Source organism: Chrysochloris asiatica, unplaced genomic scaffold (genome assembly GCF_000296735.1).
Source record: "Chrysochloris asiatica unplaced genomic scaffold, ChrAsi1.0 scaffold00012, whole genome shotgun sequence".
Classification (NCBI taxonomy): Eukaryota; Metazoa; Chordata; class Mammalia; order Afrosoricida; family Chrysochloridae; genus Chrysochloris; species Chrysochloris asiatica.
Window position 1 is genome coordinate 23806620 of NW_006408530.1, and position 24454 is coordinate 23831073.

Below are 24454 nucleotides of genomic sequence, written 5' to 3' on the forward strand. Positions count from 1 at the left end.
AAAAGTGGTGCTGAAAGAACATTTAATTGCAATAAATGTACATATCCAAAGAGAAGAAAGAACCAAAATCAACATATTAACATAGCATCTACAACAACTAGAAAGAGACCAGCAAAATAAACCTACAGTCAACAGAAAAAAAGGAAATAATAAAGGTTAGAGCAGAAATAAACAAGATAGAAAACAGATAAACTATAGGAAGAATCAACAGGACAAAAAGCTGGTTCTTTGAAAGGATTAATAAAATTGACAAACTGTTGGCAAATGTAACAAAAAAAAGAGGGAGAAGACAAAAATAACATGCATAAGAAACCTCATGGGTGATGTCACAACAGAAAAAATAAAACTAAAAAGGATAATAAGAGACTATTATGAAGAGTTATACTCCAATAAATTTGAAAACCTAGAGGAGATGAATACATTCTTAGAAAACCATGGTCTACCTAAACTTATACAGAGTGAAGTAGAAAACTTGAACAGACGTATAACAAAAGAAAAAATTGACCAGGTCATCAAAATACTCCCAACCAAAAAAAGTCCAGGTCCAGATGGCTTCACTGGTGAGTTTTACCAAACATTCAGGGAAGAGCTGTCACTAATTATTCCAGAATGTAGAATAGGATGGAGAACTCCCTAATACATTCTATGAAGCAAGCATAAACCACATACCAAAACCAGGGAAAGACAATACTAAGAAAGAAAACTATAGACCAATATCCCTCATGAACATAGATGTAAAAATTCTCAACAAAATCCCAGCCAACAGAATTCAACAACACATCAAAAAAATAATACTTCATGACAAAGTGGGATTCATATCAGTAATGTAAGGATGGTTCGTCATCAGCCAAACAATCAATGTAATCTACAATATAAATAAGAAAAAAGAAATGAACCACATGATCATATCGATTGATGCAGAAAAGGCTTTTGACAAAACCCAACATCCGTTCCTGATAAAAACACTCCACAAAGTAGGAATTGAAAGGAAACCCATCAACATAATTAGGAGCCTATGTTCAAAACCAACAGTCAACATCACTCCCAATGGAGAGAAACTGAAAGCGCAGTTGCACAACTCAAAAAATATAATCAGTGTCATTGAATTGTGTGTATTGAAGCTGATGAATTATTGTATATTCTGCTGTGTATTGTTATTAAAATTTAAAAGTTATAATATGTATAACTTAAAAATACAAACTTTAGATTTTCAACCCTCACAATCAGTCCTGATAACAATTATTCACTATTTTGCATCACAAGAGACCCATCTGCATTTCATTTCATCAGCCCTTCCTGGACAGGCTGGATACTATTCACTGGAGACTTTACCTTCCTCCACGCCCTTTGGATCTAGGTTCCCTCTTGAAAGCTTGTAAGCCAGTCACTTCTTACCTTTGTATCCCAACCCCCATTTTGGATAGCCAATGTCCAAGTTGCCCATACCTGTCTACCATTTATGTGGAGGGAATGGGAATAGTTCTTGCAGCAGGGATTTGTTTCCTCTTTTGAGCTACTGTGTTTATAGGTGTAGGTCATTTTTATTTAATTGTATCAGATGATGTTTTTTTCCTCTTCTTTCTCCTTCGGGTTGAGCTCTGTTTATTCAGTCATTGAAGCTAGTTCAAGTGGGTATCATCTGCAAGTGTGGGTGTTCTTGCGTCTGTCTGCCCTCTTTTTATCGGCTGGCCGCCCCGCTCTCCATTCTAGTCCTCTGTGGCTGTGTCATTGACTCAGCCCATGAGTCCCCAGGTCTTGCCTCGCTGAGGAAGGTAGACATTTTGTAGTAAGGAGGAGAGTGATTAACTTTTCAGTCTAGGAGTGGAGGACCCTAGGACCATCAATGGAGAAAAGCAGAGAGCAGGATCCTACCCATAGAAGCAGTGAGGCCTGAGATGGAGGCAGAGAAGAACGATGTCAAGAGATGGAGTGGCTGGACTCTTGGAATCCAGAGAGTGAAAGGGGCTGAGGACTCTGGTGGGGGGAGTTCAGGCTTACAGGGTACACCCTTTGGTTGGGTGAGGATGCATGGACGGGATGGTAAATATGCCAATGGAACAATAGATGTAAAACTATTGTTCTCCCATGTAGACTATCACACAATTCACAATAAAACATTTATTTAATAAAAAAAACCCTCCCAAGAATAAAATTATAATAATAATAAAGCAAAAAAATATATACATTTTAGTTAAAATAGAGGAACAATTATAAATTTCAGCTTTGAAATTAGTAACCCATATAATGTCCTGGTGTGGCTCTGTGGGCTAATGCATTAGACTGCAAAGTCATTTGAACTGCAAGGTCGGTTGTTCAAGCTCACTAGCTGCTCCTTGGAAACACTATACAGGGTCGCGATGGGTTGGAATCGACTCGATGGCACTTAACAACAGCAACCACATACGTTATGACATGCTAAATCTTCCTGAGGTAAAGCAGTGTAATGATGAGGGTCTAGCACTCAGTTTAGATATAAAAAAGTATTCTTATTATTCTTGGGATTTCTAGTACTTAACTGTGATGTTTTACATCTGTAAAACACAGCAGTCATCTATCACATTGACACAATTGTTATGATAATAAACAGATTATATTAAGTGCCTATAAAATTATATTGCGTTTCTCAATCAGCAGTGACACAATATTCATATTTGCCTATAGTTGTTGCTAGGTGCAGTTAAGTTAGTTCCAAGTCATAGGAACCTTTAAGCATGACAGAATGAAACTCTGCCAGATTCTGTGTCATCTCCATAATCAGTGTTAAACTGGAGTCCATTGCTGCCGACACTGTGCCAATCCCTCTTGTTGAGGGTCTTCCTTTTTTTGCTGACCCTCCACTTTATCAAGCATGATTTCCTTTTCTAGGGACTGGACCCTCCTGATAATAACATGTCCAAAGTACGATAAATGAAGTCTCGCCATCCTGGCTTCTAAGGAGCATTCTAGCTGTACTTCTTCCAACACAACTTTGTTTATTCTTCTAGAAGTTCATGGTACTTTTAATATTCTTCTCCAACACCATTTTTTCAAATGCATCAGTTCAGCTACAGTCTTCTTTATCCACGATTCCCTATTAGCCATATCTTATGTTTTAAGACAAAAATATGAGTTTTCAACCTCATTTTTTCCCCTCAAATGAAATTGTGCTAGGGAAATATTACAACTTAAGAGGTAATGCTCTGCTTAAATGGTATTATTTAATTACAGGTCTATCAATTGACTATATGGAAAACAAGCTTTATTGGATCAGTTCAGGAAATGGAACTATAAATAGATGCAGCCTGGATGGTGGTAATTTAGAAGTAATAGAGTCAATGAAAGAAGAATTAACAAAAGCAACGGCCCTAACCATCATGGGTAAGTACAATGGTTCTATAGCTGGGATGCTTCCTATTGATTGGGGGTTGATTAATTATTACCTGTGAAAAGCTTAAGAAAACTTTTGCTCCATTAACATCAGAAGCACATTCAAACCACACGTTTCTGTGTACCCACCCACCTCCCTTTTTCTTAACTTTAGTAAACAGACTTGAAAGATTATCCAAATCACAAACTTAGTGCTGAAAGCAATGCTAAATTTACTGTTATCGATTCTTGGCTAACTGAGACTTGTATTATTTTCTGTGTTCTGTTGCAATGCTCTAAAGTTTAAGGACTCTGTCTATTTGTCATATTTAAGTCAAATCTCACTTACCTCTGATTATAAAGTATAGCTTGTTTCATGTAGATAATTCCAGAGACAAGTCAACAGGGTTTATTTGAGTGATGTTTTAAGTGTCCCCCTACAAATAGTCATTTTCTACATTTAGAAATAAGTTCAGATTTCACTGACTTCAGACTCATTTTCATTTCTTTGTATTAGTCTTCTGTATAAAAGGGATTTTAGGGAAAGTAAGACAATTAGAAAGCTGAGAGAGAGGTATGACTTTACAGAGACCAAATAATCAAATTCTACCATTATTGATATTATATGCTAATTTTCAAAATGTGAGGTTTAATTTGAAATTTTAAAATGATTTAAAAGTGAACGTCAGAAAGAAGTGCTTTTTACTGAGAACTGCTATGTGTTGGCGTATGACTGTCTCAAAGTTAAGTTTCTTGGGTAGGTCAGCAGAGTGTGTGCAGATTAACTGTTATTGTTGCTGTTAAGTGCCGGTGAGTCGATTCCAACCCATAGACCCTGTATAGGGTTTCCAAGGAACAGCTGGTGATCTTGAGCCTTGCGGTTCAAACTGACTTTGAAGTCCAGTGCATTAACCCACAGCACCACACCAGGACTAACTATATGGCATAGCATTTCAGTAATTTCATTTAGTTACAGAGAATAACTTTTAAAAATCTGATTTCATATTTGCAATTTCAAATATGGCAATGTAGTGCTGATGATGGTGAAATACATACTATTTACACAAAGTACATTTGAACATATAGTCTAAAGTTTATTTATAAGTTGTTGTTGCTAGGTACCATCCAGTCAGTTCCAACTCACAGATACCCACCCCATACACAAAAGAATGAATCGCTGCCCAGACTTGTGCCATCCTCACAATAGTTGTTACACTTGAGCCCATTGTTGCTGGCACTGTATCATTCCATCTTATTGGGTCTTCTACTTTTTCTCTGATGCTCCATTTTACCAACCATAATGTTTTTCTCCAGGCGCTGACACCTCCTGATAACATGTCCAAAGTTTAAGAGATAAAGTCTTACCATCTTCATTTCTAAGAGGCATTCTTTCAGTATTTCTTCCAGCACAGATTTGTTTATTCTTCAGTTACTTTAAATATCACAATAATTCAGATGCATGGATTCCTCTACAGTTTTCTTTATTCATTGTCCAAATTTCATATGCATATGAGGTGACTGAAATTCCCATGGTTTAGGTCAAGCATACTTGAGTCCTCAAACTGTTATCTTTGCTCTTCAACACTTAAGAGATCTTTTGTTGTTGTTGTTGCAGATTTGCCTAAAACAATGTAGCATTTGATTTCTTGACTACTGCTTTCATGAGTGTTGATTGTGGATCCAAGCTAAATGATGTCTGGCAACAACATTTTTTTCTCTGTATGATGTTACTTATTGGTCAAGTTGTAAGGACTTTTATTTTATTTACATTGAGGTGTAATCTATACTGAAGGATGTAGTCTTGATCTTCGTCAGTAAGTATTTTAAGTCCTCTTAACTTCTAGCAAACAATGCTGTATCATCTGTATATGATATGTTTTAATGAGTTTTCTTCATATGCAGTATTCTTCATATAATTCAGTTCCTCAGCATACAATTGAATAAGTATGGTGCACATCTTCGGGTTGTAAACTATTTAGTGCCCCCTTATTCTGTTGTAAGGATTGCATCTTGTTCTGTGTACAAGTTACTCATGAGCATAATTGAGTGTTCTGGAATACCCATTATTCGCAATGTTATCCATAGTTTGTCATGATCCACAAAGTTGAGAGCATTTGCACAATCAATAAAGCACAAGTAAACATCCTTTTGGCATTCTCTGCTTTCAGCCATGTTCCATCTGGTATAGCAATGATATACCTTGGTCCACGTCCTCTTATAGTCTGGCTTGAATTTCTGGTAACTACCTGTCAGTGTACTTTTGCAAACCGTTACTGTAGTATGTTAAACAAAAGTTTACTTGCATGTAATATTAATGATATTGTAGGATGAGTTTCACATTTTATTAGGTCACTTCTTTTTGAAATAAGCACAAAAATTAATCTCTTCCAGTCTGTTGGCCAGGTAGCTCTCTGCCAAATTTCTTAGCGCAAATGAATGAGCACCTCCAGTACTTCATCACTGCTGATAGATTTTTATTTTCATTTCATCAATTCCTTGAGCCTTGTGTTTTGTCAATGTCTTCAGTGAAGCCTGGACTTTTTCCTTCAGTACCTTGATCATATGATCAAGGTACTGTGATGAAATAGTTGAATATATTCCATTTCTTTTTTGTAAAGTGACTTTGTGTATTCCTTCCTTCTTTTTTTTAACTGTTAGATATTTGTATTTCCTTTTGCCCTTAGGGGACTTGAGAGGAAGATGAGAAAAAATTTAAGACCTATCATTTCTAAAGGAAAGTTTTTGCAGGGAGATGAGGGCAGACACACACACACACACACATCATGAAAACAAGCTTGGACTACATTTCAAATTTAAAAATATTTATACCCATGATTCCATTCCACCCTCAAGAACTCATCTGTTAAGTTCTTGGGCTCAAGCTGTTACTGCAACACATATGCCAAAAACACTACAAAATACTCTGTTCATAATTTAAGGCTTTCTTCTTCCATTTCTTTCCCAGATTTCTTTCCCCACAGAAGTGACACAAAAATTGAGAACACAAATATTGTGTTAAATACAACATGAAAAAGCAAAAACTGGAGGTGTGTGTTTAAGATGTAAAGAAGTTAAAAATGTTCAGCCCTGTTTATAAATGAAAACATGTGCTTAGGCTTTGTCCATGGGCTCTGTCTCCTGTTCATACTCTATCTCTTCATAGGCTCATTTTCTCTGCCAAGGTCCTTTCAAGAGTGTTTTCCCTTTATGTTTAGCATTAAAGGCCTTCTTTTCCTCACTGGAAGATTTACCATCCTGATCTTCATCACTGCTCTGGCATCCAGTTTATCCATATCCTCAAAATAACTTATGTCACTGTCATCCACCTCACCATCTTCCACAAATTCTCTTTTCCCTGCATCATCATCATCATCATCTTCATCTTTTTCCTTAGTATCTGAAGAGTCACTGTCTGCCTCCTGCTGTTCCAAGGCTTTGTCGAAGGCATGAATGGGGAAGTTGTACATGTCAACATACATTATCTTGTTTCAGTCTCTCCAGCAATTCATTTTCAATGGCATTGTCCATCTGGGCAGTTATTGTTTTTTCTTTTCTTCATTTATCCCTCCTCTCCACCTTCTTACTCAAAGGAACAAGTTTCTTCTGCTGCTTTAGCATAAGTTTTCAGATTCAAATTTGATACTGGATAATATTGGTGAATCTCTGCTTGCATTTGTGTCAAATAAAACGAGGCCAGGAAATTAGATTTTCATCTACTTGCTTCGGTGCTTTCTCATATTTCTTACTGAACCTGACCCATTCCCAAAGACACCTGGGAAAAGCTGCTTGTTCTGTGACCTTCATATACAAGTAGCACTGTCCTTTCTCTTCTTTGATAGTGGCATAATGACTGTTTGCCAGAGGGCAGAATGACCAGTTATACAGTTCATTCAGGCTGTGCTCATTTCTGCAAAAGCCCTGAGTCTTAGTTCTGATTTTGAAAATTGTTTGTTTCTTAAGGTATCCCAGATAACACCATCTGACTGCATGGTGTCGATAGCTCAGCATGGTCAGAGGCAAGTAGTATCCATGGTTCTTCCGGAGAATCATATATGGAAACCACTACCCTTCCATCTTCTTTGATGCTTTCTGCATCATTCAATATTTTGTCTAAAGCATCATTCAATACTGCAAGTCAAGGCTTGAATTTTTTATTCAGTTCTTTCAGCATGATATATATTGAACTTATTCTTCCCTTTTGGTTTTCTAACTCCAGGTCTTTTCACATTTCATTATGATATTGGACTTTGCCTTTTAAAGATGTCAATTGAAAATTTCTGTTCAAGTCTTTTAGTTCCTCATTTCTTCCATTTATTTTAGGCTTGCTTTGTTTGTCTGTTTCTAATTGCTGGAGATGTTGTGTTAATTTTGGTTCTTTCTTCTTTTTGGATGTGTGCGTTTATTGCAATCAGTTGTCCTCTCAGCACTGCTTTTGCTCTGTCAAATGGATTTTGGTATGTTGTACTTTCATTCTCATTTGTTTCTAGAAATTTTGTTAATTCACCTTTTATTTGTTCTACTACCCAGTCGCTTTTAAGGAAGTGTTATTCAGTTTCCATGTATTTGACTTTAATGCCTTAGTCTTGATTTCTAATTTTTTAGCACTGTGATCTGAGAAGATGCTTAGTATTATTGTGATGTGTATAAATGTATGGAGACTTGTTTTGTGGCCTAACACACAGTCTAATCTAGAGAATGTTCCCTGTGAACTGGAAAAGAATGTGTACTGTGCTGTTCTTGGGTTGAATGTTCTTTATACATCTATGAGGTCAATTTGGTTGATTGTGTTGCTTAGTTCCTTTGTATCTTTGTTGAGTTTCTTCCTGGTTGTTCTGTCCGTTTTTGAAAGTGGTGCATTAAAAGCTTCCACTATAATTGTGGATTTGTCTATTTCTTTCTTCAATTCTATTACGGATTATTTTATATATCTTGGGGCTTTTTCATTGGGAGCATAGATATTCATTATGGTTATGTCATTTTATTCAATTGACCCTTTAATCATGAGGTAATGTTCTTTTTTATCTCTTATGCTGGTTTTGCCTTAAAGTTTATTTTGTCTGAGATTAGTATTTGTTACTACTGCTTGTTGTTTTTTTTGCAGTTAGCTTGGTATATATTTTTTCCATCTTTAAGTTTTAATCTGTTTATGTGTTTATGTGTAAGATGTATCTCTTGCAAGCAGCATATTGAAGGATCTTGTTTTCTTATTCATTCTGCCACTCTCTGTCTCTTAACTGGTGCATTTAATCCATTGACATTCAGTGTAATTATTGATAGATATGAATTAATTGCTGTAATTATGGGGTTTTGTGTGTGTGTGTGTGTTGCTGCTGATGCTTCTTTTGTTCTGCATGCATTCCTGTGCTGAGTTCATGTTTTCTTTGCGCCCTTTCTTGTCAGTTTCTTCTTAGTTTTAAAGTTTCTTCTTGGATCTTCATTTTCATGGTATGTTGTGAAGTATTAATTTTCTTTGAGGTTATTCTATATTCTATTAACTTTTCCCCCCATTTAAAACAGTCTATTTTATCCTGAAATCTACCTCACCACCTGGATCTCTGTTTCTATATTTTTCCCTTCTTTGACACTGGAATTATTTTAATTATAGACTGACCTCCTGGGTCCTCTGTATTCGTTGTTGTAATTTTGTTCTGTTCTGGATATTTCTATTGGTCGACCAAATTCCGGATGGTGTTGCCAGGTCTGTGATTATCTGGTTCTTGTTGGTTTTCCGTCCAAAGAACTCCTTTTAGGATATTTTGAAGTGTTGCATTGGCTTTGACAAAGTCTTTTAGCATCTGTTTTTACTGGAATGTTTTGATTGCACCTTCACATTTGATTGACAGCTTTGCTACAAAGACAATTCTTGGTTGGCGCTTTTTTTCTTTTAGGCTTTTATATATGTCTCCCCATTGTCTTCTTGCCTGCATGGTTTCTGCTGAAAGACCAGAGCTTAATCTGATTTGCTTGCCTTTGTAAGTAACACTTCTCTTTTCCCTAGCTATTTTCAAGATTTTCTCCTTGTCTTTGATTGTAGAGAGCTTGATTATGATATGTTTTGGTGATTTTCTTTTGGGGTCTATCCTTTCTGGGGTTCATTCAGATTCTTCAGTGCATATCTTCTCATCTTTCAAGATGTTAGGGAAATGTTCTTCCAGTGGCTCTTCAACTGTTTCCTCTGTGGTCTTCTGTGATTCTTCCTTTTCTGGAATTCCAATAATTCTTAAGTTATTCCTCTTCATGTTGTCCCACATAAATCTTAGACTTTCTTCAGATTTTTTTTTTTTTAATCCTTTTTTTGCTTCCTCTTCTATCTTAGTAGTATTGAGAGATTTTTCTTCCAGCTCACTGGTTCTGGCTTCCAACTCTTCAATTCTACTCCATTGCCCTTTCAGTGTAGGTCTATTTCTGATTTTATTATTAATCATTTGTCCCTCCTTTTGCAGGTTTTGAATTGTTTCCAATGCTATATCTATCTTTTTTGATTGGTCCTGTAGTGCTTTCCTTACTTCTTCCTTAATTTTCTCTACCCCTCTGTGGAGCATTTGGATGCACCTCAATATCATTCTCCTGAATACCTTATCAGGCAGTTACCAAAGCCTGCACTCCTTCCAATGAGAAGTTTAGGTCTACCTCTGGATAATTTGTCTCAGTTACTCTATTTTGTTTCTGGACATGTATTTTCTGTTGTTTCTTAGACATTTTCAATAGTTAGATGTGTTTTCAATGAATAGATGAATGTATGTTGCTGTATTATTATGCTTTCTCAGTGCCTCCTGGTAGATATGATCAGGAGATAGGCTTCCCTTTTCACTTCTCTTATTACTCAACTGTGAGTAATTTTAGCAAGTGTTGGGTATCTATGTAATGTATAGTAGCTGGTAGGATTTTATAGGATGTGCTTGTAGCTTGGCTATTTGGCCACAATTTCTGTCTCTCCTTGGGTAATGAGGAAGACAAGCTCCAAGCCCAAGGAAAAAAGTAAGACAAAGACAAAAACAAATACCTATAGCAAACTAGTCCAGCAGCCTTTGATGAGCCCATCAGTATGCATACACAGTAGAAACCTTCAGGGGTGGGTGGGGGTGTCCACTGGCTCAGGCACCCCCTCTCATCACTGGAGTAGAGGTGCACAGACAGAGAAAAAGAAATGGGTGGAAGAAAGATTGTTCACACTTTTATCTCTTATGATTGGTCAGGTCTCTCTGTATATACAGCATCCTTCTCAGGATGGCTGTGCCCTTCTCCCTTAACACACTGTTCTTGTAAATTGTAGCTGGTGTTCATGCTTACCTTTTATGTTGGTGTGTGACAGGGTGCAAATGCGGCTTGATTGTATGGCCAGAGCTGCTGTCTCTTGTTAGGTAATGCAAAATAACAACTGCTGTCAAAGTAGGAGAGCCAACTTTAGGGCTAACTCCCAAAGTCAGACATTGTAAGATTCTGCCTGAGGATTAGATCCTCGATCCACATGGGAGTTTCATCTACTTCCTCCTTTGTGCCATGGGAAAATCCTTCCTCTGCATAACTCAAGGTGACTGTTTTAACTTTACCCCATGGGCGCAATTGCTGGACCTTTTTGGGGGTGTACTTCCACCCATGTGAAGACATCGGGGTTGGGCAGAGAGGGCATGAGAGGGAAAGCACAAGAGTGGAAGAAAAAGAAGAGAAAAAAAACCTTCACACCTCTTTTTCCAGAAGTCACTGGGTGGTTTTCACATTATAGCTGGTTCCTTCTTCCATTTATGTTAGTTTCTGTACTCTCAAGATGAAGGTTCAGAATCTCTTGTGACATCCATTTTGGTAATTTTTCTTTCTTTCTTGTCTTTTTAATGGCCTTTTTCCTTTCATCTGTTTGATGTTGTTTATATCATCCCACAACTCTTCTCGTCATTTTTGTCTAGTGCATCGAGTCTGTTCTTGAGATATTTTCTAAATTCAGTTGGAATATATTCAAGTTTATATTTTTCTTCCTGTGGGCTTGTTTTAAATTTTTTTTTAAGCATCAACCTAAACTTACATATGAGCAGTTGATGATATGTTCTACAGTCTTTCCCTGGCATTGTTTTGACTGATGATATTGAACTTATTTATATATGAAGTCAATTTTATTTCTTTCCACATATGCAGTCAATTTTGTTTCTGTATCTTCCATCTGGTGAGTTCCGTGTATATAATCACCTTTTATGTTGCTTAAAAACATTTGCAATGATTAAGTCATTGGTCTTGCAAAATTCTGTCATACAATATCAAGCACAATTTCTGTAACTAAAGCCATATTTTTCAAATAAGGATCCCTCTTTTTTTGCAATTTTTGAATTCCAATAATCAGGAATTATCAATATATTTTGATTACATTTTTTATTACTTTGGTCAGTTTCAGACTGAAGAAGTTAGTAGAATTTTCTTCAATTTCCTCATTACTAGCTTTTAGTGATAGGTGCATACAATTGAATACTAGTGGTATTAATTAGTCTCCCATGTTGTTTCTATTATTGTTAGGTGCCATTGTTAGGTTCCACAGTGGCCCTATGTGTAGCAGAATGAAATACTGCCCAGTCCTGCACCAACCTCACAATCATTGCTACATTTGAGTCCATTGTTGCTGCTGCTGTACTAATCCATCTCATTGGGGGGTCTTCCTGTCTTTCTGTAATCCCCTACTTTACCAAACATGATATCCTTCTCCAGAATCTGGTATCTCCTTATATTATATCTGAAGTATGAGACAAAGTCTGGACATCCTGGCTTCCAAGAAGCATTCTGGCTGTACTTCTTCCAACACAGATTGGTTTGTTCTTTTGGCAATCAATGGTACTTTTAATATTCTCTTCCAATACCATAACTCAAGTGCATCAATTATTCCATGGTCTTCCTTATAGAATGTCCAACCTTCATATTCATATGAGGTTATTGAAAATATCATGACTTGGGTCAGTCCTCACACTGATATCTATGATCTTGAATACTTAAAAGAGGTATTTTGAAGCAGATTTGCCTAATGCAATACATTGTTTGATTTCTTGACTGCTGCTTCCATGAGTGTTGATAGTTGATTCATGCAAAATGATGTCTTTGACAACTTCAGTCTTTTCTCCATTTAAATTGATGTTGTATATTGGTCCAATGATGAGGATTTTTGTTTCGTTTACATTGAGGTACAACCCATATTGAAGGTTGTAGTCTTTGATGTTCATCAGTATTTTAATTCCTCTTCATTTTCAGCAAACAATGCGTTATCATCTTCAATTGTTGTTGTTAAGTGCCATCAAGTCAGTTCTGATGCATAGCGACCCTGTATAGGGTTTCCAAGGAGCCACTGGTGAGTTTGAACCACCAACCTTGCAGTTCAAATGGCTTTGCAGTCTGGCACATTAACCCACAGCACTACACCAGGACTCATCTTCAATTACAGGTTATTAATTAGTTTTCCTCCAATCCTGATTCCAGGTTTTTCTTCATATAATCCAGATTCTCAGATTATTTGCTCAGCATACATATTGAGTAAGTATGGTGAAAGAATACAACCTTGGCATACACCTTTCCTAATTTTAAACCATTCCGTGTTCCTTTTTTCTATTCAAACAACTGCCACTTGGCCAATGGACAGGTTTCTCATGAGCTGTCTACATGACTCTCATGTAGGCATATGGATATTATTTTATCACAGAAAGCATTGTACTTCAAGATATATCTTGATTTTTTTTTTTGAGGAGGATGAATTTAACATCATTCCTCTTCAATTCATTGTTATCTTCGTAGTAAGCAGTATGATTGTCGAATTTAAAATGACCAATATCTGTTCATTTCAGCCACTAATGCTTAGGAGATCCTTCTTCATGCATTCAATTTCATTTTTGATAACTAGAATTATTTTTCCAATTAATTTGTATATTGTTGTTGTTGTTAAGCCCGATCAAGTAGGTTCCAACCCATAGTGACCCTGTATAGGGTTTTCAAGGAGCTGCTGGTGAGCTTGAACCACCAACCTTGCAGTTCAAATGAATTTGCAGTCTGGTACATTGACCAATAGCTCCATAACAGGATGCCTTAATTTGTATGTTGTTGTTGTTAAGTGCCGTATAGGACCCTTTAATTTTATATTGCAAAGTTCATCAGTTCTTTCACCACTTCCCAGATGTAATGTGCAGTTTTTTGGTTATTGAGAGTGAGTTAATTGATTATGTGCTCAACTACAGGCTGAAAGATTGGAGTTTTGAGCCCACTCAGAGGTACCTTGAAAACAGGATGATGATTTGTTTCTGAAATGTCATAGCCTTGAAAACTCATGAATCAGTTATACAGAGCACAATAGGGTCTCTATAAAACAGAAACAACTTGAGGGCAACTAACAATAATAATAACATGTCGCAAAGTATAATGTGTACTTTATTTGTTGTAAGATAATGTATGTGACTATACTTTTTAAAAATCAGAGTTCTATACAAATATTAGAAAAAGGTAAAAGTTGGTGTCACTTACTTTAAGCCTTAAAGCATTCTGTTGTTCAGCTACATTACATGTTGTTGTTGTTGTTATGTGCTGTGGAGTCAGTTCCAACTCATAGTGACCCTCTACAGGGTTTCCGAGGCTGCAGATCTTTACGGGAGAAGAAGCCTCATCTTTCTCCCACGGAACAGCTGATAGTTTTGAACTGCTGTCCCTGAGGTTCGCAGCCCAATTAGTAACCGAATACTGCTTCAAGTATTTGAGTGGTTTCTTTCACTGTAGTTTTGCTCTGAATTTGCTATCCTATTGTTTTTATTCATTTTTAAAATAAGTTCTTCCTTAGAATTAATGTTTTTAAAATGTATTAAGTGAAATTTTAACATTTGAAAATTATGACTTTTTTTTTTTTTTTTAGTTCTCCAGTTTTCTTTTAAAAGATTGGATTCCCTTTTGATAATTAGCAATCCGTAGCAGTCCCTATACTCTATCTAACGAGGTCTAGCAGCATAGTGGTTACGAAGCGGGCTGCTAACCCCAAGGTCAGCAGTTCAAAACTATCAACTGTTCTGCACGAGAGGTATGAAGCTTTCTAGAAACTCGTAACAGGGTCACTATGGGTCAGAATCAACTCGACAGAACTTAACTACAACAACAACTGCTTTACCACCACTCATCTGTCAGTTTCCCATACTGTGGTGGCTTGCGAGTTGCTCTGATTCTGGAGGCTATGCCACCAGTATTTTAAATACCAACAGGGGTCACCCATGGTGGGCAGGTTTCAGATGAGCTTCCAGACGAAGACAGACTAGGAAAAAGGAGTGACAAACTGCTTCCGAATATTTAATCACTGAAAACTTTATGAATAGCAGAGAAACACTGCCAAATATAGTGTCAGAAAATGAGCCCCTCAGGTTGGAAGTCACTCAAAATGCGACTAGGGGAGAGCTGCGTCCTCAAAGTAGAGTTGACTATAATGAAGTGAATGGAGTAAATCCCGTGAGAGTAAAGCCTGCAGGACCTTCATTTGCTGAAAGGGCACAACTCAAAATGAAGAGAAACAGATGTAAATATCAATTAACAATCAGAACATGGAATGTACGAAATAAGAATTTAGGAAAATTGTAAAAAATGAAATGGAATGTAGTAAAAAATGAAATGGAATGTATAAACATCAATATTTTAGGCATTAATGAGCTGAAATGGACTGGTATTGGCCATTTTAAATCTGACAACCATATGGGTTACTATGTAGGGAATGACAAATTGAAGAGGAATGGTGTTACATTCATTGTCAAAAAACATATCCAGATTAGTCATGAGGTACAATACTGTCTGTGATAGGACAATATTCCTACGACTAAAGGAAAACCAGTTAATACCACTAATATTCAAATTTGTGCACCAACGACTAAAGTCAGTGAGGATGAAATAAAAGAAGTCTACCAACTTCTTCAATTTGAAATTGATCAAACATTCGATCAAGATGTATTGATCATTACTGGTGATTGGAATGCAAAGGTTGGGAATGAAGAGGAAGGACCAGTAGTTGGAAAATTTGGCCTTGGTGATAGAAATGATGCTGGAGATTGCATGTTAGAATTCTGCAAAATCAGTGATTTGTTCATTTCAACTACCATCTTTAGACAGCATAAGAGACAATTAGATTATACACATGGACCTCACCATATGGAATACACAGAATGATTTCTACATCTGTGGAAAGAAATGATGAAAAATCTCCATATCAACAGTCAAAACAAGGCTAGGGGCAGATTGTGGAACAGACCATCAATTGCTCATATGCAAATTCATGCTGAAGCTGAAGACAATGAAAACAGGTCAATGAAAGCCAAAATATGACCTTGAATATATCCCACCTGAATTTGGAGATTATCTGAAAAACAGATTTTTTTTTTTAAGAAAATCTCATTCATTTTTTTGTTGTTGTTATGTTTTATTGTGAATTATGTGGTAGTTTACATGGGAGAACATTAGCTTTATATTCATCCTATCTTATAATGTGAAAAACACATTTGATACATTAAACACTAAAGACTGAAGACTAGAAGAGTTGTGGGATAACATCAATATCATCATATAGCAAGAAAGCAAAAACTCATTAGGAAGACAAGAAAGAAGGAAAAGGTCAAAATGGAAGTCAGAAGAGACACTAAAACTTGCTCCCTAGCATAGAGATGCTAAATCAAATGAAAAAAATGAGAAGGTACAAGAGCTGAATAGATCATTTCAAAGGTCAACTCGAGAATACAAAGTCAAATATTACAACATAATGTACAAAAATCTGGAGTCATAAAGCCAAAAAGGAAGAGCACACTCAGCATTTCTCAAGTTGGGGGATCTGAAGAAAAAATTCAAGCCATGATTTTTGTTATTGAAAGATTCTCTTGGCAAATTATTGAACGATGCAGAAAACATCAAAAGAAGATGGAAGGAATACATAATCACTGTACCAAAAAGAAATGGTTAATGTTCAACTATTTCAAGAGGTAGCATATGATCAAGAGCCAATGATACTGAAGGAAGAAGTCCAAAGTGCATTGAGGAAATTGGCAAAGAACAAAGTACCAGGAATTGATGGAATAAAAATGGAAATCTTTCAAGAAAGAGAGGTGGCACAGGAGGCACTCACTCATCTCTGCCAAGAAATTTGGAAGACAACTATCTGGCCAACTATTTTGAGAGGTGACTCAATAGAATGTGGACATCATTGGATAATATCTTTGATATCCCATGTGAGTAAAGTTTTACTAAAGGTAATACAGAAATGGCTGCAAGCATACATTGAGAGAACTTCCAGATTCAGTAGCTAACTTGGAATGAGGGATATCATTGCTGATGTCCGATGGATCTTGACTGAGTGCATAGAATACCAGAAAAATGTTTACCTGTGCTTTATGGACTACACAAAGGCTTTTAATTGTGTGGATCATGACAAGCGATGGACAACATTGTGAATATGAGTATTCCTGAGCACTTAACTGTGCGCAGGAAAAATCTGTACATGGACTAAGAGACAGTTGTTTGAACAGAATATGGGAACATTGAATGGTTTAAAATTAAAAAAAAAGGTATGCAACAGGGGTGTATTCATTCACCATACTCATTCAACTTGTATGCTGAGCAAATAATCTGAGAAAATGGGTTATATGAAGAAAAACGTGGCATGAGGATTGGAGGAAGACTCATTAACAACCTGTAATATGCAGATGATACAGCCTTGCTTGCTGAAAGTGAAGAGGACTTAAAATACTTACTGATAAAAATCAAAGAGCACAACCTTTGGTATGCATTATATCTCAACGTAAAGAAAACCCAAATCCTCACCAATGGACCAATAAACAACATTCTTATCAATGGAAAAGATTGAAGTTGTCAAGGACTTCATTCTTGGATCAACTATCAACACTCATGGAAACAGCATTCAAGAAATCAAATGATGTATTGCATTAGGCAATTCTGCTGCACAAGACCTTTTTAAAGTTTTGAAGAGCAAAGATGTCAGCTTGAAGACTAAGATGCACCTGACTCAAGCTATGGTGTTTTCATAAACCTCAGATGCATGTGAAAGCTTGGCAGTGAATAGGCAGACTTTAGAAGAATTGATGCTTTTGAGTTATGGTGTTAGAGGACAATAATGAAAGTGCTATGGGATGCTAAAAGAACCAACAGATCTGTGTTGGAAGAAATGCAGCCAGAGTGCTCCTTGGATGACTGGATGGCCAAACTTCATCTCTCATACTTCAGATATATTGTCAGGTGGGACCAGTCGCTAGAAAAGGATATCATGTTTCGTAAGGTGGAGGGTCAGAGAAAAGAGGAAGAACTCCAGCCAGATGGATTGGCAATATGGCAGCCTCAATGGGCTCAAGCATGGCAAAAATTGTGAGGTTGGCCCTGGGCAGTGTTTCGTTCTATTATTCATAGTGTCTCTATGACTCGGTACTGACTTGATGACACCACCAACAGCAACAATAGGTTTGATAACCAAGGAAAACCTATACAAGGTTTCAGTTCAACAGAACTAACTCAGTGGCACTTAACAACCACACAACAATATGATGATTCAAATGAAATATGATTTTCTATTCCACAGTATTTCCAAATGAACAAGAATATGTTGTTGTATGTATATTGAATATGTTTGAAACCAGCTAAATAAAAATAAGCAACATTTAAATTTTGAAATTAGTTAGGTAAGGAACAATAATTTCCAAATTGCCATCCATATTATATTGTTTTAAAGTTAAATTCTAATATACTTTATGAAATCAATAAAAACTAGCATAGAACCAAAGAACCCAATAAATTTGAAGAAATATATTAAAATCAGTCACATTTTGAGGAACACCATTGAGTTTTTGTAAATATGCATACTATAAAAATCATTGCATCAGAAAAAAAAATGGATGCTTTATAAAGGTTTATTTCTCTTAGCAGTGTTGCTACTGACCCTACTTTGAATGGGAAATTAATATTAAACTTACCGAACTCAGTGCTTTAGCAGCGTGTTGGTAGTGATTATGTGATGTGGAGTCTATTACAACTTGTTTTTGATGAGTTTTGTTAAGTAAATTCTGACTCATAATGATCCTATGTAGAGTTTCCAAGGAGTGACTGGTGGGTATGAACTGAGACCTGGTGTTTATCATTCCGTGCTTATTCAACAGCATCATACCAGGAGTCAGTGACCCTGTGTGGGGTTTCTGAGGCTATAAATCTAAAGGGAGTAGAAAACCTCGTATTTCTCCCTCAGATCAGCTGGTAGACTCAAAACTGCTGCCCTTCCAGTTAGCAGCCCAACTTGTAACCCTCTATACTACCAGAACATAGTCTCAAAAAGCTAAAAGGGTTTCTATTGTAGTAATAAATCAAGTCAGTTAGTTGTGTTCACTGATAAAATTAAAGAGAGGAAGTTTAAGTGAAATCATGTCTATATTTTGTCAACACTGTGAATATGAAATGACATCAGCTCTGCCTAGGAACACAATGGATAAATCAAAATTCTTTTAAGTGAATGGCTATGCATGAGTGTCCTTCATACCACTATAATTTGATTATCCCTAAAAGATAAATATAAAAATAATAAAGACTATTAATGACTGTTGGCAACACATTGCATGCATATAAAAAATGCATTTAACAGTTGTGGGCTTAAATTTAAAAGACATCACTAAAGGGAAGCAGGTGAGGATTGTCTATTCTATAGGAACCATGTAAGAAACTCACTAAAAATTAAAAAATGAAGACATTTACACTATCTAGGGGATTATAAAGATTAGAGTTACAAATGTTTAAGAATACATTTGCCTATGTTGTTTTTGTTGTTAAGTGTCATCGAGTTGGTTCCAACCCATAACCACCCTGTATGGGATTTCCAAGGAGCCGCTGGTGAGCTTGAACTACCGACCTTGCAGTTCAAAAGGCTTTGCAATCTGATGCATCAACCCACAGCACCACACCAGGACTCCTTTAGTGATTCTGAAATTACAAGCCCAATATATAAAGAAATAATTATGCTCTGAGGTGGCCAGTGTACATACAAATACATATCAGCTCCTCAGAGAGACTACATATGCAATGGATGATAGTTAACTGCATGGATGTTTTTCATTAAAATTTAATAATAGTCTTATTCAAATTGAGTTAAATTATCTTTATACACTTCCACAATGTTTTTCCTGAAAGACTTACAATCTCTAACTTTTTTGCTCCTATTGTTGTTAAGCGCCATCAAGTTAGTTCTGACCCATAGTGATCTTGCATAAGGATTCTGAATAGCGGATGGTGAGTTTCAACCTCCAACCTTGTGGTTCAAACCACATTTCCAGTCCAGTGTATTAACCTTCAGTACCATACCAGGATTCCTTCTAACTTCTTAGAGTTGTCATATTTACTTAAACTAGTATAAAAATGTTGTGTTGTTGTGAAGTGCCGTGGAGTTGATTTCAACACGTAGCAAACCTGTATAGGGTTTTCGAGGAGCAGCTGAGGTTGAACCACCAACTTTGCGGTTCAAACTGACCTTGCAGTCCAGTGCATTAACCCACAGTGCTACAGCAGGATGCTAGTATACACATAATAAGCTGAAAAAATATTAAAATTTGATTAGGCTAAAAGAATCTGGCAAGGGACAAATTAATATAAAATAATTACTTGATTGTTCTATGTATACCAAGTTTCTAAGGCAAATAATACTACATCTAAGACTTGCAAATGTTTGATATTTCTCCTTTCAAGAGGCAAAACTTAATTTTCTTCTCCTTGAGAATAAGTTGAACTTAGTGACTCACTCTAATGAATAGAATAAAGTGGAAATGACCATGTTTAATTTTGGAGACTGGAGCATAAAAGGAATGTGCTTCCTCCTTGTCTTCTGTCTTAGATCGTTCACTCAGTTCAAAGCCAGCTGACATGTCTTGAGGACATCCAAGCAGCTTTATGGAGTGGGCAAGGTTGCAAGGAACTGCGACCTCCAAGCAGTAGTCATATTGAGTGAATTATATCACAAGTGGAACCTGCAGTCCTGGCCAACAATTGTGCAGTAACCTCAATAGAGAGCCCAAACCAGAACCACCCACCTAAAGTGTTTCTCGATTGTTGACCCATAGAAACTGAGTGAAATAATAGCTATTTATTGTTGCTTTATGATGTAAAGCATCAGGGTAAAACATTGCTCTTAAATGTTGTTAGGATAATTCATTACAAAACAATAGATTCTTAATTAATGTTTTAACTCTAATTACAAAACATTTGTAAACAGATATTACAAATTTAAGGAACTCTGGTAGTGTAGTGGTTACGAGTCAGGCTGCTAACCTCAAGGTCAGCAGTTTGAAACTACCAGCGGTTCCACAGGATAAAGATGAGACTTTCTGTTCCTGTAAAGATTACAACCTCAGAAAACCTATACAGAGTTGCTATGAGTCGGAACCAACTCCAGGGCACATAACCACCACTAATCATTACACATTTAAACACACACAGCGGACAGGCAGGTTGCATGACTAATCAAAGTGGGTCTAGTGTAATAATACCCAAGAGCTCCAGCATGATGGTAAGTATGAACTGAGTTTTAGCTTAAGCCTAGAGTTATGTGCCATTGAATTGGTTCTGACTCATACTGACCCTACATACGATTTCTAATGCTGTTAAATATCCAAGGGAAAATAAAGCTTCATCTTTCTCCTGAGGAGTGGCTGGTAGGCTCAAACCTCAGACATTGTGGTTCACAGTCCAGCACTTATCATATGGAGACTAAACATAAATATATAGTAGAATATATTAAAGTGAATTCTAAACTCTACATATTTTTTTTCCATTAACAACATTGCCTAGTTGTGCCAAGTTGGTTGTTTTTCAAGAGAAAAATAAACATCCAACTTTTAATGTAAATATAAGGAGCTCTGGTAGCATAGTAGTTACGAATTGGACTGCTAACCTCAAGGTTGGCTGTTCAAAACTATCAGCTGTTCCGCAGGAGAAAGATGAGGCTTTCTGCTCCCGTAAAGATTTGCAGCCTCAGAAACCCTGTACAGGGTCGCTGTGAATCAGAACCGACTCCACAGTATTTAACAACAACAAAAAGTCAGGGGGGCCAATACTACATAAGGCAAACAAACTAACAAAAAATAAATACTATGCCACAACAAAACCCTATATATTTCATTCAACCCAGAGGGACATACTTATAATCTCAGGTTTAGAAATTATTTATACTGGTGACATTGAGACACTGAGAGAAGAGGAGAGGGCTAATATATAGCTATACATTCAGAGGGGTGTGTGGTAGGAAAGAATCAGAATCGACTTAACAACAGTGAGTGGTTTTTGTTGTCATTAAGTGTCATCGAGTCAGTTATGACTCATAGCAACCCTGTATAGTGTTTCTGAGAAATAGTTGGTTGGCTTGAACTGCTGACCTTGTAGTTTGCAATTCAGTGATGGTCCACAGTGCCACACCAGCAGTGAAAGGTAGGAAACTAAAACAATCACATAATAGAACTGTCATGATTTTTATAGAAGAGAGAGAATCTCTTGTAGAAGACAGACAGATGATTTCTCCGTAACATTTCATAATCTGTTTTTGACCAGACCTTTATTCCCACTGAAGTACGTAAAATAAGGTTGTGCAAAAATGAGGTCAAGCTCTTATCTGAGTTAAACAGTTAACAATAAAATATAAATTCTAGACTGCTTACAATGTAAAAGAAGAACTACACAATGTCATGGATTTTTTCCCATCGATTCAGTAAAAAAATACTAAGAGCATACTATGAGTTGGAGCTGACTGGACAGCACTTAATGACTAGAACAATATATCTATAGGAGTCCTGGTGTGGTGCTGCAGGATAAGCACTGGACACCTCAACCCAAGGTCAGTGGTTCAAATAAATCAAGCAGCCACTCCTTGGAAACCCTGTAGTGTCACTATGAGTAGGATATGCATTAATAACACTTAACAGTGATATATACCTTACACTATAAGGAGCTCTGGTAGCGTAGTGGTTACGAATCGGGCTGCAAACCTTAAGGTCAGTGGTTCGAAACTACCAGCTGCTCCGCGGGAGAAAGATGAGGCTTTCTACTCCCGTAAAGATTTACACCCTCGGAAACCCTGTACAGGGTCGCTATGGGTCGGAACCGACTCGACGGCACTTAACAACAACAACAACATACCTTACACTGCTATACTTACTGATAAAATTCTGACTTTGTCCTGTGTGCATATTAACCTGGATTTCTACCAATGAAAAATATAAATAAATAAAATGTATTATAAGATAAGTAAGTATTAAATACGAAAGAAAATAAATAATAAAGAAAAAAAAAAGAGGTAAGTGTATCTAGTGTGTATGAAATTTTAGATTGGGCAGCCAATTTAAATGGCTAATGAATGAATCGTAGCGGTTACGAATCGGGCTGCGAACCGCAAGGTCAGCGGTTCGAAACTACCAGCTGTTCCGCGGGAGAAAGATGAGGCTTTCTGCTCCCGTAAAGATTTACAGCCTCGGAAACCCTGTACAGGGTCGCTATGGGTTGGAACCGACTCAAAGGCACTTAGCAACAACAACAACAACAATGAATGAATGGCTTCTGAGTATATGAAGCAAATAAAGTAAGAGTAAGGAAAGATCATGTCAATTAACAAGAAAATTTTTATTTTCCTGTGGTACTGTAGTGGTTGTTAATTAGGCTGCTAATCTCACGGTCAGCAGTTCGAAACTACCAGCTCTTCCGCAGGAGAAAGATGAGGCTTTCTGCTTCTGTAAAGATTTACAGCCTCGGAAACCCTGTACAGGGTCGCTATGGGTTGGAACCGACTCAAAGGCACTTAGCAACAACAACAACAACAATGAATGAATGGCTTCTGAGTATATGAAGCAAATAAAGTAAGAGTAAGGAAAGATCATGTCAATTAACAAGAAAATTTTTATTTTCCTGTGGTACTGTAGTGGTTGTTAATTAGGCTGCTAATCTCACGGTCAGCAGTTCGAAACTACCAGCTCTTCCGCAGGAGAAAGATGAGGCTTTCTGCTTCTGTAAAGATTTACAGCCTCGGAAACCCTGTACAGGGTCGCTATGAGTCGGAATTGACTCCACGGCACATAACAACAACAACATTTATATTGGACTCCTGTTACTGTAGGATAAGCACTGGACTGAGAACCACAAGGTCAGCAGTTCAAACCCACTAGTTGCTCCTCGGAAATCTTACACAGTGTCGCTATGAGTTAGAATCAACTCAATGGCACAAACCAACATTTATATTGGTTTTATTTTATTTTCAAAAGTACCTTGTTTTAAAAAATTGTAAATCATAATGGTAATTTAGAAATATAGAAATAAAAAAATAAAAAAACACCTTTCTAGTTGTTCTGTCAATTTACCACATTAGAGAACACAGAAATACTGATGACATCTTCCCGGGTTACATTTTTCAAACACAGTTTTGTCTTCACTTTACCTCATCTCCAGTGAGTAAAAGTACTACATTCAGTCATTCAGATGTGACTGACACATTGTTCACAGTGACTGTTTGATGAGAACTTTCATGTCTTCCAAGTTGCTAGATGTAACCTGACCTATAACTTTTAACTTGAATTATTTTACCAATTTTTAAAGAACGTATCAGTTGTCTTTTCCTAACCCTCAGAATTTTGTGTTTTAGCTACAAGAGCTTGTACCTCTAAATGATCACTGTCATTATTTATCTTAGATATCTTTTTATTTCTCCTCAGTATCTGGCAGATCTTTTTAAGGGAATTTTCTTTTTTAATAATTTTCAGTTTCATTAAATGATAATGACACTTTGAAGTAGTTCCTTAGATAACTTTCAAGTGACTTTTTATAGACTGTGACCTAGAACACTTTATAGTCAGTTCTATATTATTTAACTTGATTAGTTTTCAGATAGTAGTTTTTTGTTTGTTTGTTTTAGTTTGGTTTTAATTCACCTCAAAATTTTTGATAATTTTCTGGTCATTAATGCCTGCAGGAGACAATATAGTAAACTGAAGTTAATCAAGTGACTGTTCAATGTTAAGTGCCTTTGTGAGGAAGGAGGAGCCCTGGTGACAAGGTGGGTTAAGGCTTATAAACAGCAAGGTCGGAGAGTCATGGCCAGCAGTTAATTTGTAGAACA

At 36.7% G+C, this 24454-nt stretch overlaps 1 protein-coding gene and 1 pseudogene across 1 annotated transcript in view; one reads left to right on the forward strand and one right to left on the reverse strand.

Annotated features, from left to right (window-relative positions):
• The window catches only part of LRP1B (low density lipoprotein receptor-related protein 1B), a 2342762-nt gene that overhangs the window by 1459476 nt on the left and 858832 nt on the right, over window positions 1-24454 (forward strand). Inside the window, exon 32 of the mRNA XM_006834597.1 lies at window positions 3208-3357. Within this exon, the coding sequence (XP_006834660.1) occupies window positions 3208-3357 (150 nt within the window). The remainder of the gene's footprint in view (window positions 1-3207; window positions 3358-24454) is intronic.
• LOC102822380 lies at window positions 6457-7334 on the reverse strand (annotated as a pseudogene).